Here is a 15,446-nt window from a genome sequence, read left to right on the forward strand (position 1 = left end):
ACGCTCAGGGCCCCTAACGGCGGCAGCCGCGCCCCCCCCGCCACGCCACCACCTCGGCCCGCCCGCGCGGGGGGCGGAGCGTTGGAAGGCGAAGGGCGGGGCCTGGGGCGGGCCAATCAGAGAGAGGGAGAGGGTGGGGGGAGGGAGAGAAGGAGGAGGCACGTGCGCCGCCTGTGACGCCACAATGGCTATGGTGGCTGCACAGTGACACGTCTCCTTCCGTGGCGGAGGCCGGCGCAGGGGCGGGGGGCGCGCGCGCGCCCGTCCGTTCTCGCGGGATCGCGGAGCGGCCGGCTCGGCCCCGTGCGAGCGGCGGCGGCGGCGGCGGGACCAGGCCGCCCGGGGGGGGAGGGAGCTGGTGGCGCCGCCGGGGGCAGGGCAGCGGCGGTTGCGCGCGCGCGCGGTGCGCGGCGGCGGTTGAGCGGCCATGGCGGGGCAGCAGTTCCAGTACGACGACAGCGGCAACACGTTCTTCTACTTCCTCACCAGCTTCGTGGGGCTCATCGTCATCCCCGCCACCTACTACCTGTGGCCCCGCGACCAGCACGCCGGTGAGCGGCCCCCGGGCCGGGCCTGCGCGCGGGCCCCCGGGCCGGAGGGAGCCGCGGGGGGCGGCCCGGGCGGGGGCCGCAGGCCCTGGGCGGCCTCCGGGGGGCCCCGGGCGGCCGCCGGGGCTCGCCCCGACAGCAGGGCACACCGGGCTTCTCCCTGCTCTCTTAAAAATGATTATTTACTGAACGGTGCTGAGGTGGGGAGGGAGGGGGGAATCTTCGTGGCAGAGGCGCAAATCCTGCTCCTGCAGAGTCATGGTTTTCGCTGGGCTTTTGCTCTGTTTGGGATTTTTTTCTTTCTCTTTCCTGGGCTGTTTCAGCGTGGGTGACCTGAATGTTGATGGGGAGGAAAGAAGAAATTACCGAATGTTATTTTGGTGTTGAGGCCAAGGAGGAAAAGTTGCCAAATCCTGCTTTTAGATACTGTGAGGTCACAGGGAGCATAAAAATGGAACTTTATTTCTTCTTTTGAAAGTCGCTCTTAAATGTCTTAAGTGCTTGGTTTTTATTCTGTTCTTTGGGTTTCTTCTTGTGGCTCAAAAATGTGTTAGAAAGTTTATCTGAAGACTTTCTAAATTAAAATTTCAGTTTTTCCCTCTATCCTTTCTGTTCTTAGAAGGAGAAGGCATTTTGGTACATAGTCTGCACAGGAACACATTTTTAACTGGAGTTTTGAAACAGAAAATAGAACTATTTTCTCTCTCTGTGTTTAAAGACAGGATATTAATAAATGCTCACTAGAACAGAGTTATTTGGTGATTCCAATCCCTGAAACTACTGACCTTTTAAAAACATTTGAGCTTTGTAATTGTTTTTGTTTCCTCCTCCTCTTTACCTTCAAAATAGCCTCATGGTTATTTAATGTTTCTTGAATGGCATTTTATAGGGCTTCTGTGGTTCTGTGTTACCTATATTCTTGTAGATTAAATAAAGCAAAAAAAATCAATGATGAAATATTAATCCCACATCTTGTAGTAAGTGATTAAAAATTGACAAAACCATATTTGGTAAACACCTATGATTTATCACCAAAACAATCTTAGTTGCTGGTAAACATGCCGTTGACTTCTGATAGGGTTCTGGCTACCAACTCACTTCGGAGAGTTAATCTCCTTGCCCTCCAGATACTGCCCATTGTGTAGTCGAGGAGTTAGTTCTTTCTGCTGGAAAGAGAGAAAGAAAGATCTAGCTTGTCTTGCTGAGTCCTGGCTGTTGCAAGAGGGAGGGATTACAGTTGTTGAAGACATTTTGTAATCTTTTGGTTGTTATTAAGGAATAGGAGATTGGAGGGAGAAAACTCTTCCTCTGTGACCTTTTCCTAAACCACAGGATTTTTGTTTTTCTCGTTCTTATGTAAGGTGGAAGGAATTGGGGGAGAAAATCATTCTTCCTCCTGGATAACATTGTACTTGTTCTGTAGTTTTTAGGGGTTTAGATTTACTGTTAACTATTTCAAGTGGCTGACGGAAGCAGCAAAAGCAGTAAAAATGTTGTCAAACTTGGGAACACTGTACCAGTGTTAATTTGGTGTTCATATACGGTACTATTCTCACAGCCATTTTAATGACAAAAAATGAAAATGAAATTTTAGAACATGGCTATATGGATTGTACCCAGTATCAAGGATTTCTAGAGAGGCCTGCAGTTAAACATTCCTCATTTCTTTACATCTAGCTAGCATTGTTTTGCATGTGTGTGGAGGGCCTACTGCATATTGTTCGATAGATAGTAGTACTAGGTTCTTAAAAAGCACGGTTTATTATAGCTTTGTAAAACACGGGATAAATTTTATTGTGCTGCTGGTATAGAAAATGAGCCAACCAAGTGAAAATTACTAAGCATAGCAATGGATGGAAATGAAGGAATGATTTGTGCCTAATAATTGTCTTAAAGGATTTTAAACTTTGGGTATGGTCCTACTTCATGCGTACAGTGTAGTAGTGTGCCTGCAGTCTCCTTGCATGTGTCATAGTTGGTGCTCTGTGGTTGTATTCTGCATGGCTTGTCTTAAATAAAAAGTTGAGGTGTTGTGCTGATCACATCCAAAACTAGTGGAGTGCTTTCTTGCTTCATAGTATTGTTGTTCGAGTAGGCAGTTCTTTTTGTGAGTTGTTTCCAGCAAACTCCTCTGAATAGTCTTCACACAACTTTGTGTGAATTGGATTGTTCCTATTCCAATATTGAAACAGGATTTGAGGAATTAATTACAACCATATGATGATGCAGAATTTTGATTGATTAGCCATGAATTCTCATTTTCAGAGTAATTCACTAGTGTTAAAAAAAAAAAAAAAAAAAAAAAAACCTACCTCCCCCCAACCACAGAGCTTAGGAAGCTAGGGGAAGGACTATGTCCTCAGAAGAGCAGTCTCCCAGCACAGAGATTCCAGCACTGATTCCTATAATTAGCATCCAAACTCTGATATGAGATGTGAATTCTGATGCTAGTTTAGAGTTTTCCAAAAGGTGAGAAACAAATATAGGACCAAACTGAATAAATGCCATCAGACTTCTGCTGCCTCAGTGTAGGACCAACTCCAATATTTTTATGTTGGAATTGTTTTGTCCTGTCTGTCCTAGAGAACCTAATGTACAGATGCTTTTGTGGCTTTGGTTAGGTCTAGATAGACAAACCAGTTGTTCCCTGCTCTAGCTGAACCTTGGAGAATGAGAGGATGGAATCGGGCTGTACTTCTGAAGCAGATGACACAGTTGTCCCCCTCACTTCAAGACCTTTTCACACTGTGAACCAGAGCACCCTAAACAGACTAGATTTCTTCTGGGCAAAAGTAAATTAGAAGATGTGTCTCAGACAATAATGGCAATTTGATTAGTGAGAGCAGAGTAGAGCTAGTCTGAAGTAAAAATCCATATCCATACTTAGAGTGTGGATATCGAGCCTTCATTGTCTGCTGTTGCACTCTGTAAATGCACCACCATAGGTTTAGTGGTACTTGATTCTAAGGTAGACATAGGCAGTGGAGAGTAAGGAGCAGAAGTACAGAGCATTGCCAGCTTTCTTCTAATGATGCTTAGAACCAAAAATTTGGGACTTGCTGCTAGTAGAGGTACAGTTCCCTCACATTTTAAGGTTTGTGCTGTGCTGTAATTTTGTAGTAACCATGTGGTGTGAAATAAAGAAAAAAAGTGTTTATTTTTGCCATAGTGAAAATTGGAAAGTAGGAATATCATTGCTTTACTACTAAGAGGAAACTCAGAATATATTACTAATGTTGACTTTTTAGTAACAGAGTCTTCTGACAAGCCACTAAGGTTTCATTCTGACTTCTTTTTACAAGAAACTTTTGAAAGGCCATTTCAGCACTGCTGTGTTGAAGAGCAGCATGGTTTAACTTCTTGTCTCTCTCAAATACTGAGTAAAATTGTATTGCTTGTATTTTCTGGGTTGCTGAGCCTGTCTTTTTTTTTTTTTTTTTTTTTTTTCCTCCAAGGCATTCTGGGAAAATCCATATGAAGTGTTGCTACAGCCTGTGGTAGGAATCAGTATTTTTATTTGGGATGTAGGGGGAGTTGCTGTCATGCTATATTCACTGAATGAGCTACCCTGTAATTTCATTACCTCAGCTTTGATAAACCAAACAAGTGGATAATTGTTTCTGTAAAAGAGAATTGTTTCAAAGACAGTATCTCCTCACTGCTCGTTGTAAAACTAATACAGTTATTGTAAAAGGTTAATTGGTTAGTTTTGTGTCTTGGGCTATAGTTTCTTAATTGCTTCAAGGTAGTAGTGCTCTTACAGAAGAGGTCTTGTATTTCTTTCCTCTCTGAGTGCCAAATAAGGCTTCTGAACAGTGTGTTGGGCTGGAAGGAACTGATCTTGGCTGAAACTAATTGTTGTGGGTTTTTTCCATATGTTACTTTTGATTTCTATTGGTCTCCTGATTGGCTTCACTTCATAGATGTCTGTGCTAGCACAAGGGTGGCAGAGGTAGAGGAAGCAGCTCTGAGTTGAAAGGCGACTGATTCTTTCAGTGGTGGTGCTGGCTTCAAGTGATGGTGAAACTGTCATGCTGTTTACCTTTGACTTGTCTCTTTAAAATATGTACATACATGCTTTAAGATACAAATTTAAAAAAAACCTCTCTCGCTTGTTGTGGACTGCCTTTTTCTTGGGTAAATACTGGTGTAACTTTGGCATAATTACAGTGAGGAAAACTGTTGCAAGAAGTGTTCTTGATTTGGAATCAAAAGTGTGGTTGCTAAAAGCAAATTCACTTTTTAAATTAAGATATTTTTTGAAATGAGAAATTTAAAATTTGTTTTTCAAAAAATTATCCTTGAGAGTTGAAGAAAAGATGCTTCATCTAAGCAGTTAAGCATGGATAAGTGTCTGTCAAAGTTATTTTCATGTTGGACTTGCTTTGAGTCAGCTTGATTATAAGTTTGTGCAGGTTAAACATCGTCATCCAGGAAGGAAATGGTAGAGCAGGAGGTGAATGAGTTAGTTGGCTAATGCATCAGGTGTTACACAATGCTGATTGTGTAATACGTGAACTTTGTGTACTTTTTGACATATACCTTGCACGGTTGAATTGAGACACATGATTATAAACCTGTACTGAAACAGGTAGTCATAGATAATGGTATATTTTGAAGTTATGTACACATGAATGTATGAAAGCTTGTTCAGTGCAATTTTGGAGCTGATTTGGGTCTACGTTAAATAAATTACCCCGTTCTTAGGGAACTGAGTATTCATAATATGTTACAAAGCTAGTGAAAGACTAAGGTTTCTATTCTGAACCTTTTATATTAACTTGAACAAAACAAGATGTTTAAAACAGTTCATATGCCCCAAAGAATAATAGCTTTGTGAATACAGAGATTAATGTTAATAAAAGTTTTCTCTTGAAGTCTCTTCTTTGGGAGAAAAGAGACCATAGGAGCTTTTCTGCTTGGAATGTAGATACTCTTTACTGAAGTGGAAGAACTGAAAACTTACTGTAAAAATGACAAAAAAAAAAAAAAAAAAAAAAGGATGAGTTGCTACTTTTTCCTATTTGGGGGGGAAAAGTAAGCATATTGACATGAAATAGGTAAAGTTATTCAGTTTACTCTCATTATGATAGCAGTCCTTGTGATGTGTATGAGTGCTTTTTTTTTTAATTAACTTATCTTTTTTTTGCCCTTCCATGCTTCGAAGAGCCATATGCTTATACTTAAGGCTGCACTCTTGCTCACTAACCTTATTACTCTGCAACTTCCCTTCTCAAATATGTCCAGTTTTGAGGATGTATCTAAAGTTTACTTGAAGAATATTCAGCTGGAAGAAATACAGAAAGCTAGCTAAAGGAGGCTGTTCCCTCTGAATCTTGGAAGATACCATGTCTCTGTAAGTAGCATAGGCAGTTTGAGAACCCCAATTCTAGTCCAGGCTTTTGCTTTGAGGCTGGGCAGAGTATAGAAATAGATATATATGTAGGTAGTACTTGACACACATTCAAAACCTTGAATGAAAGATTTGACACCCTGTAAAGGTTTATTGTACGAGGAATCTTTCCACTATACTGGATATACAAGTAGTAGTATAAATATAGAGGTGTTTTGCTTAAGTATTGGTAAGGTTTTGTGCATGTGTATAGTGTTTGTTTTTGTGTGTGTGTGTGATGTGTATTTTTTTTTCATCCGTAGCTCTCAAGGCCCTTCTAATTCCATCTTTAAAAAGTGGATGAATACACATCTTAGAAGAACTGGAGCCATAACGTTTATATGTCTCTTTAAGGCCAAACAATGATTCTGCACCTTGGGTTTCATGCAGTCCAGTTTATAGAGAATATTCCCATATTTTTAGTAAAAATAATCCATTTTGTTGCAGTCATATCACTTCCCCCCCCCCCTTTGTTAGGCGTATTAGTGACTGGGAACATACTGATTCCACAGTGGTATCGTGTGCATTTAGAAGGGCAGTAGTCAAACTTAGCCATTGATGATACTGTGCTGCTTACAGCAGAAGCATCTGTGCTAGGCTGGCCAGCTTGCTGCTCCTCTGTTCTCACCCGCCTTGTGAGAGTTGAAGTGTAGTGCTGCCTGCACAGTCACCTTGATAGAGAAGTTGAGGGGGGCTGCATGCAAGTAGCTCTTCTTCCTTTGTGATTCTTTTTATTTGTAACGGAGTAAGAAACACTTGTACCCTAAAACAGCTGGAGGAGAGCAGTACTCGTACTGCTGCTCTACTCTAGAGTCAGATTCTTCTGTGCTGTTCCTAATCACCCAGCAAGATAAGATTGGTTGGAGTGGGTTGCCTGTGGTTGACTGTGACCCCCTCTCCTTGCTCACAGCTCACTGAAATCTCGTTAACCTTCTCTTAGAAATATTTCACAGCATTTGGCAGCATTTTGTTGCTGGTAAAATACAGGATAAAAACACAGGATGCCGAGCTCATTGCTAATGCTTACACAGTGGATAGGCATGGATGTGAAAACTTGATAGCTAGGAATGTAAGCTTTTTGTGCCCTTTTGTGTTTTTATTCTTTCCTGTTAATTTAACCTTTGGGCATTGTGCCATGGAATTTAGAGGCAGAGGAGAGTCAGTGAAACCTAAGTTTACATTTGAAAATGATTATTACATACAGATTGATTCCTTTCCCCCCCCCCATCAGTATTGAGAGATTAAGTGTGCTGTGGTTAACTTAAACAATTTCAAGTTTGGAAGAATATAGTTTATTAAGTGACTATAAAAAGGGAGTATATAATACAGTGATGTTACCTAATATTAGATGTTTACTGTATTGCTATTATGAAGCAGTAGTTACTTTGTAGAAATACTTCAGGAGAAAAAGGGCAGGTGTCATGGGATGCCATTAGTAATGTCTAGTAATTATCTCTAAAAATGCATTTTAGAACAACGCTTTTGGACAGAGTCATCTAAACTACTTTTATTTGGAAAAAAGATGTGTTTTCATGAAGCTTTTTTTGAAATATTGTAATGTTATTACTTGCATGATAGCTTCCTAACAGTAAGATACAATTAATAATTAAGTATTGGAGATTTGTTGAGTATCATCAAGACCGTCCAGAACATTTGATTTGAAAAAGCTTTTGTAGCAAGATAGAGAAAATCAAACTATTACAAGATTTTTATCTCATTACAAATACATGAAAATAGTTTTCTATTTTTTTATTTAAACCTATATTTGCAAGCTTAAAACAGTAGTATTAGAACAATTGTATTATGTATCTTGCTATTTTGTGTTCTATTTTAACAGAAAGTATCCTGTTAAATTCTATATAATCTTATACTCTGTATTTATATTCTCTTCTGATATATCAGTTATGGCTTTCTGAGCTGTTAACCTGTTCTTGTAATATGAACAGGAAGTTGAGGAGCAAGGAAAATAGCAAGAAATGGGATCAACAACTATTTAAAAGTGAGGATTTTGTTTTGTTCTCTAAATTCACACTAAGGAAGAAGGATGCAATTCCACAGCAATTTTAACAAGTCTAGACTGGGGCTGCTGTACCCTTTGCCCCTTTCTACTCTTGACCCTGTGGTCTTGCCTTCTCCCACTGGGGGAACAGTAGCCCTTTCCCTCAGTTGTTAGCCACTACTTGATGAACCTTAGTATCATAGTGAGAGGCTGTGTGGGCTGGGCCATATCAGTGACAGACAAATAAATGGGTGCGTGCTTTCCATCTAGAACAGAAGGATTTGTGCCTGCACCATTTGTTAAATATTTTTTTTTTGAATTCAGAAGAGGTGTTTTTCAGATTATCACCTTTTATTTAACATTTTCCATGAGTAAAAAATTACTCATAAGAATTATTTTTATTAAAAATAATTAAAAATATATGTTGCAGATGATGCATTTTAGAATCAAAAGATATCTTGGTTGGCTGATTGAGCTTTTTGGAATTAGGAAAACTGCCCACAGCATTTTGAGATAAACATTTTCTGGTTAAGCAGACTAGTTCTGAGTTGTGGGTTAGGACTGAAAGAATATACAGTATTTCTGTTCTAACCTGTTTCCAGAGTTTTGTGTAGGCATATGAAAGTTGTTAGATGTGAGCAAGTCATTATTCTGCAGTATTGAATCCACATAATGGGCTTCTAGGGCACCAGGAACCTGATGTTATCTCAGCTTGTGACCTCTCAGGCATGCCCCGGTTTAGACACCCTTTGACTGATGAACCTCTGCAATTTAATTCGGTTGGATTTTTCATCTAAGAGTGTAAAACCGGAGTGAGTAGAGAAAGTAGGAGCACCTGAAACAGTGGCAGGTAACCAAGTCCTCTCTCTTTTGTAGCAGGAGTACATTAGCTCAGTTCATCTGCCTTCAGAACCAAGCTCCAGGTTTTGTTGTTGTTACTGTTTTTGGTAATTAATATGGAGTAGCTAAGGGCCTGTAAATTTGTGCTTGTCTGTCTTCATGATGTATTCTGTGTATCCATGAACACAATGTATACATGTCCTAAAAACTGTTCTCTAACCAAAAATTCATGTGGAATTAGTGAATCATTCTTTTGTAAGTATAGAAGTAATTGACATTGTTCCTTACCTTACCTTTCCAGGCAGTTTTTCAGCTGTTAACTAAATCATAAACTTGATATTTTTTACAGGGATAGATAGTATTCATAAAAACAATTAGAATCCATAATTAGGCCTGAGTGTATATATTTTTTTTCCTTCAACTATTGTGTAAATTACTGTAATGGGGGAAAAACAGTTCTAAAAATGTGTAGTATAGTCTTGGTTGTGTTGCCTGTGTGGAGAGTTTTTGTAATATTACTGAAAATGAGTTGAGGACCTCTAATTGTTTTTTCCTCTCTGAGTTATATTATCTCTTAATACTTTTTGAAAAAAAAAGACATTCAAAGTTATCACAACATCAACTTTTTTTTTTTTTTTTTTTTTAATAAAGCCTGGATAGTGTTCTTAGGTTTTTTTCTTGTCTCTCTTGCTAATTAAGACATATTTTTTTTGACCTCTGAAGGAGTATTGTGACTTAAAGGAAAAAAAAGGGGGAAAGAATAATTATCAGTAAGCTTTTTTTCTTTTCATTCACACCATCTTTCCTAGGAACAAAAGAGTATACATAGTGGGTCAGGTCAGATGTCTTCACGTGATATCACAAGCCTGTATACCTTTAGAAATGGATAAGCCATCCCATATTCTTGATGGCCTTTGTGGACCTTAATTGAATGTTTTCCAGTTTGGGAACACATCCCAAGCTTTTGTGATGAAGTAGTGATTTTCTTCCTTTCCTCACAGTTCTTAATATTTGCTTTGCTTTTTATTTCTACTGAGCATCCAGCTGAGATTTTCATAGAGCTGGTTCTCATAACCCCAAGATCTCATTCCTGAGAGATAGTGACCACCTTTGCTTTCCTTACTAGCCTGAAGGTATATAGGATGCAGAAGGCTCATGCATACTTTACAGCTTTCCTTCTGTTTTAGGTAGAATGATGGAAAACCTCTGGGTTGTTCTTACTCTGAATGCTCTAGTTTTTTGTTAGTTTCTGGTTATCTTAGATGTTAACTGTATAGTTTTTTTTAAAAAAAACTATATACATGCTTTAAATTAATATTTATGATATCTTTCCCTAAAACTCACTTATATTTACTGTGACTGAAGGAAGATCCTAATGGTTACAACTTTCCTGTTCTGATATGATTCCAGGTGTATCTGCTGCCCTTTTCACTCTTCCAAAGCTGCATAGCTCAAGTAAATGACTAATCATGCCTTTTTCCTTGAAAGGAAGTAAAAAGTTGGGGGGAAGGGGAGATCTCACAGGTTTTCTTCTGGAGCACTTGTTGGAGCCCTTGGAACTTGAGACAAAGTTAAGCCTAAATAAACGTAATTCCTCAAGCGTTCCTGAGGATAAAATAGAGCCTCCTGTATCTTCAAAACAGACAAATAAAACATACCTAACACCTGTAATAGTAGAACAGCCAAGAACACTACCAATTCATTATCAGAAAGGAGTAAAGTAGAAATTATTTCTTATGAGAGGGCTAGTTTAGATTATCCTGTACTAGTTACTAAAAGAAACAAAATTCTTGTGGTTCTGCTTACTGGTTTAGCCAAAACCAGTTTGCATTCCAGATCTTGCTTTTGATGTCTTTACATAGCCCAGTTAGCTGGTACTGCCCACTTAGGAGTTTCATTCCACTCACGGCACTGTTTTTATTATGTTTTGTGAACATGTTTGCATACTTTGTAATATGTATGTCACAGATTTTTCTGGCCACAAAAGTGTTTGTGTTCCTGAGCTGCCTGACAGTGTCCATATTGCCAGTGGTGTTTTTATTCATTAGGTTGACAGATGTATGTCTGCTTTGTTACTGATCACTAGTACTTTTGAGGTGTGAATCACACTGTTGTAAAACAGTATGTAGTTACTGCTTTCCATGAGGGCTTTAGTTTTTTTTGAAGAGAATTCTTGTATGAGAAACCAAAGACTTTTCTCCCCACGTCATAAAAAAAAAAAAAAAAGTGTGAAGTAGGTATGTTTTTGATGTTGACACACACACTAAGTCAGGGATGGCTAAGTTGTAGGCCACAAAGTGTATGTAATCTGAGTTCCTAACCCATCCTGTCATGCGTAAATGAATAGACATTGGGCCACATGTGAAAAGACTTCTTCATTGTGAGGGTAGTTGAACTCTGAAACAGATTACTCAGGGAGGCTGTGGAATCTCTGTTCTTGGAGATATTCAAAACTCAACGGGACACAGTCCTGGCCGACCTGCTCTAGTTGACCTTGGTGGAGGGATTGGACTAGATGACTTCCAGATGTCCTATCCCACCTCAGATGTTCTGTGATACCCAAGAACTGTGTGGTCTGGGTTACTTACCCAGAAAAATTAGACACTTCTGATTTATTCACCCTAAATGTTGTCTCTCTAAAACCCTGGAGATTCGAGAGATGTATGTAATTTCTGGCGAAGGAGTTGATTATCTACTTAAGCGTTCTATACTGATATTTGTATTGTATCTAGACTATAGAGAAAGAGAAGCTCTGGTCACCAGTTGTGTGTGGGAGCTTTATTATTACTATTTATTCGTATGTGTGTATATATATAAAATATCTGAACTACAAGCTCAAAGTAATGTTATTACATACCTGCTTGGGTTCAGCATGAATATGACTCTTAAATTTACAGACACTATGATCTCTAGTTGTTCTCTAGTTAAGGTAGGTAGTCAAATTTCCAGTTAACTTTCAGGAAGGAAAAATCTAAAAAATTACTTGAGGCTAATTATTTTACTTTTACCCAGATGTAATAGCCAGACTAATTCAAAACATGATTTTTTTCACTGAATTGTTTGTAGCTAAACTGTGTTCGACTCTTATTTTTATTTGTCTGAAAGCTTTAAACAATTATGCCACTTGATTAAAGTACCAGCTGCTGTTATTGGAGGACCTGAGTAGCTCTTCCTGCATAATTTTAAGAGATGGCACTTAAGTTTCTTTTTATCTATCACCATGCATACCAGTAATTGTTTTCTTTTGTGAAAACCTAAGAAATGTGCTGAGATTTGGTTTTAGCTTAGTATTCATTAGGATTACAAAGATGTAACAGGCACTTGTGAAAATTCTTCTAGAAGGAAGAGAGATTTATTGATGAGAATTTGCTTGTGAATCTCTGGAAGGAGGAAATGGAAGAATCATGGGATGCTCCCCTAGATTATTTACAAGAGCGTACTGGCACTCATTACATCCTCATGCTTTAACAGTTATACATGATACATAGATTATTTTACTGAGATCAGTTCAGAAGCCCAAGGACGGGCTTACATCTTTGCTTTTCGAGACTGTCTGATACCTATTTTAAGAATGATAGGAGAGATGCAGTATTGCAAAAGGTTTTATCCATCAAATGAGAAGACGTTTTGACTACAGGAAAACTGTCTTTTCCGCATTTGTCTCCCTCTACTATCCTATCAGAGGACAATGTCTGAAGTGCTTTTATGCTGTAATGTGGAACCACGCTCTGGAGTGAGAAGAAACAGAAAACTTTTATCTACTTTTCAAACTCTGAACATCTTTTCCTGGCAGAGCAAGGATTCAGGAGCTAAAATCCAAATAAGGTGCCATCCCCTTTTCATTGCTGTTCAGGGTGAACCTTTAGAGAGAAATGTATTTTTTTTCCTGCATGCTCAGAGTCTGCAGGATATTACACTGAGTACCAGTGCTGTAGCATGGCAAAACTGTTTGTGTGGAAGAAGGGCACTCAAGAGGGGAAGGCAAAGGGGAAAAAAAGGTCCTGATTTATTCATAACTTGTTCATTAGGAACATATTCACTGCTTTTATTAAGCACAGTAATTATCCAGTATTCAGATGCGTACTAGATTTTTTTTTTGTGCAACCAGTTTCATCCTAACATGATAAATATTTTCTTTGTGCAATCATGTACGTGGTCTGTAAATAAGCAGGAAGTCTGTTTTTCCTGAATGCAGCAGATATGTAACACATTTTTTTTTTCTTTTCTTTTTCTTTTTTTTTTCCTCTCAGTGTGATCTTTTACTAGCAACTTGCTGCCTGTGTTGGGACTGCTGCTGTCTTTACTCCCTCTTTCTTCTCCCAAGCAGTTGCCTGGTTTTGAATTCCACAAGTTATGAGATATACACGTTAATGATGAATTATGACAGAGGAAGTGCCTCAGGATAGTTTTCAATAATTTGAGGAAGTCTAGACTTTAGCTTCAGTTTGGGAAGGGTTTGACTTTCTCTTTTATGTTTCAGACAGATAAATATAAACTGTCATTCATCTTTTTAATGCCCTGTTACTTCTAGGGGTTGATAATCAAATGAGACCATTGCAATCCCAAGACTGAAGCCTGCCTTTTTTCTTTGATACGGTTTAATCAATTGTAATTAGATTTGATTTGGAATTGTTTGTATGCATGTGTAAAATGTAGTGGCTATTTAGCATCATAAAATATACTAGATAACATTAATTCTATGTTAATCTGAAAATGTCTGCTGCACAGCATTGCTATCCCAAGATATCATTGCCAGGAACTCTTTAGCTGGCTTACGTGTATCATGTTTACTTATCCAGAAGGCTTAACTTTTGCTCACACCATTTTTTTTTTTTTCCCTTCTCTCCTCTCCTTGTCCTTTCAGGACCGTTAACAAAATGTTGCTCCTTCAAGCTGTTATTAGAAGGCTGTTCCAAAACCTCAGACTATTTTTTTCCCCCTATGGTCGATTATATTTGACCTACTGACTCTTGTTTAGCTTGCATAATACATTTATTTTTTCTTCTTGGTGTCTTCTCTTAAAGGCCTTTTGGAAGCTTTTTGATGTAATAAGGTGAAGGGTATTGGCTGTTCCTGCGGGAAGAATGTAGACATTGAAAAAAGGAGAGGATTATCTGGCACGTGTCAGGGCTGGACAGTAGGCAGATTTTAGAACTAGGGCATTGTGTCAGAGGGCACAGCATGGCACAGATTTTTAAAGACAGGATGCAGCATCTTATTGAAAACATCCTAGCAAAAACACTGAAAGCAGTCATATCCTGTTCAGTTTAGTTGTATAGGATTAAGTAAACCAAGTCTTCTTAGTTCCCTCTGAGTCTCTTCCAAGTTCTCTTAGTCACCTTCCATTTCCCCAAGCCCATTACTGAACTATTTCCACATTAGTTTCAGGTGTTTCTCCAAGCAATACACATAGTTTAAACAGTTTCCAGATAGCACTGCTGCATAGTTGTGCTGCAGAGGTGTCTGGGAGGTTGTGTTACAAATCAGAGCATGTAGTTGATCTGATTGAGCATAGTTGAACTGAACAGTTGGCTTCATCTTGCTTCAGTGTAACTACATTTATAGACAGTATCTGAAGTGAGACATTTGCACTTCACATCAGCACATCTGTCTTCTATTAGATTTATCATTTCTGATTTGTTCAAGGATCACAGGTAACTTTCGTAAAAACTTGACATTATGGCTCATAGTTGTCGGTGACTGCTTGGAATCCCCAAAACATTTTCCTACTTGTTTCTGTAGGAAAATTCTTTAGTGCCCGTGTATATAGTCTTGCATTATTTAATGTAATTTGCTGTCTAGATATCTAAAGACCATCAGCTTTTTTGATATGCCAGTTCCATGTACTAATAATGTCTCTTACTTTGCATCAAAAACTTTTCGTTTATTTTTAAGTGGTAATTAACTCACTGCTTCTGGGGTAGATCCGTTACTGAATCAATATTGATCTCCAATAATTTTCATTTTAAGAGGAAAAAAATTGCAGAGAGAACATACCGAATTAGTTCTGGTGCAACCTACCATTAGGGAGTCAGTGCATTTTAACATGATTTTCATTGCCTACTTAATTTTCCTTTACAATGCATTCAAAAGTCATGCACAACAGTGAGTTGAAGTTAAGTGTGTGTTTGCATAAACAAATATTAATCATACTGTCTTTGTTTATGGAGTTTCACATTTAATACCTATTTTAAGTATGGGAACAATTCTTGCAGATCAGGAAAATCCTACTTGTTAAACAAAAATGTGAGATAAGTTCAGAGGCTTATTTTGAAGCCTGTATGAGTTGAATCACTTGCAAGGTATTGAATTATTCATTCTGTCTGCATTCCTTCTTTCTTGGGGGTGATAGGAATAGTAAAATAATCTTCAGAAACTTGATGTGGTGCCCCACCTCCAGATTGTTGGAGGTTCAGAGGAATCACATTAAGCTGTTTCATATTGTGTTGAGGTTTTAGGGAGATGTGCTCTGTATTAAGTATCATAGAATCAGTAAGGTTGGAAGGGAACTCTGGAGATCATCTAGTCCAACCCCTGTGCTCCTGCAGGGTCACCTAGAGCATTCAGACAGGGTTGCATCTAGGCGGGCCTTGAAGATCTCCAGAGAAGAAGCTGATGGATTTGTCTGATTCAGCATTATTGGTCCCTGCAGGCTACAGTTCTTGTC

General features: G+C 38.9%; 1 protein-coding gene across 1 annotated transcript in view; it reads left to right on the forward strand.

Moving 5' to 3' along the window:
* The first annotated feature begins 342 nt into the window (after positions 1-342).
* The window catches only part of SEC63 (SEC63 homolog, protein translocation regulator), a 57,066-nt gene continuing 41,962 nt past the window's right edge, over positions 343-15,446 (forward strand). Inside the window, exon 1 of the mRNA XM_062572679.1 lies at positions 343-551. Coding sequence (XP_062428663.1) covers positions 428-551 — 124 coding nt within the window. The 5' untranslated portion in view covers positions 343-427. The remainder of the gene's footprint in view (positions 552-15,446) is intronic.

The sequence above is a fragment of the Rhea pennata genome, chromosome 3, assembly GCF_028389875.1.
Source record: "Rhea pennata isolate bPtePen1 chromosome 3, bPtePen1.pri, whole genome shotgun sequence".
In the NCBI taxonomy this organism is placed as follows: domain Eukaryota; kingdom Metazoa; phylum Chordata; class Aves; order Rheiformes; family Rheidae; genus Rhea; species Rhea pennata.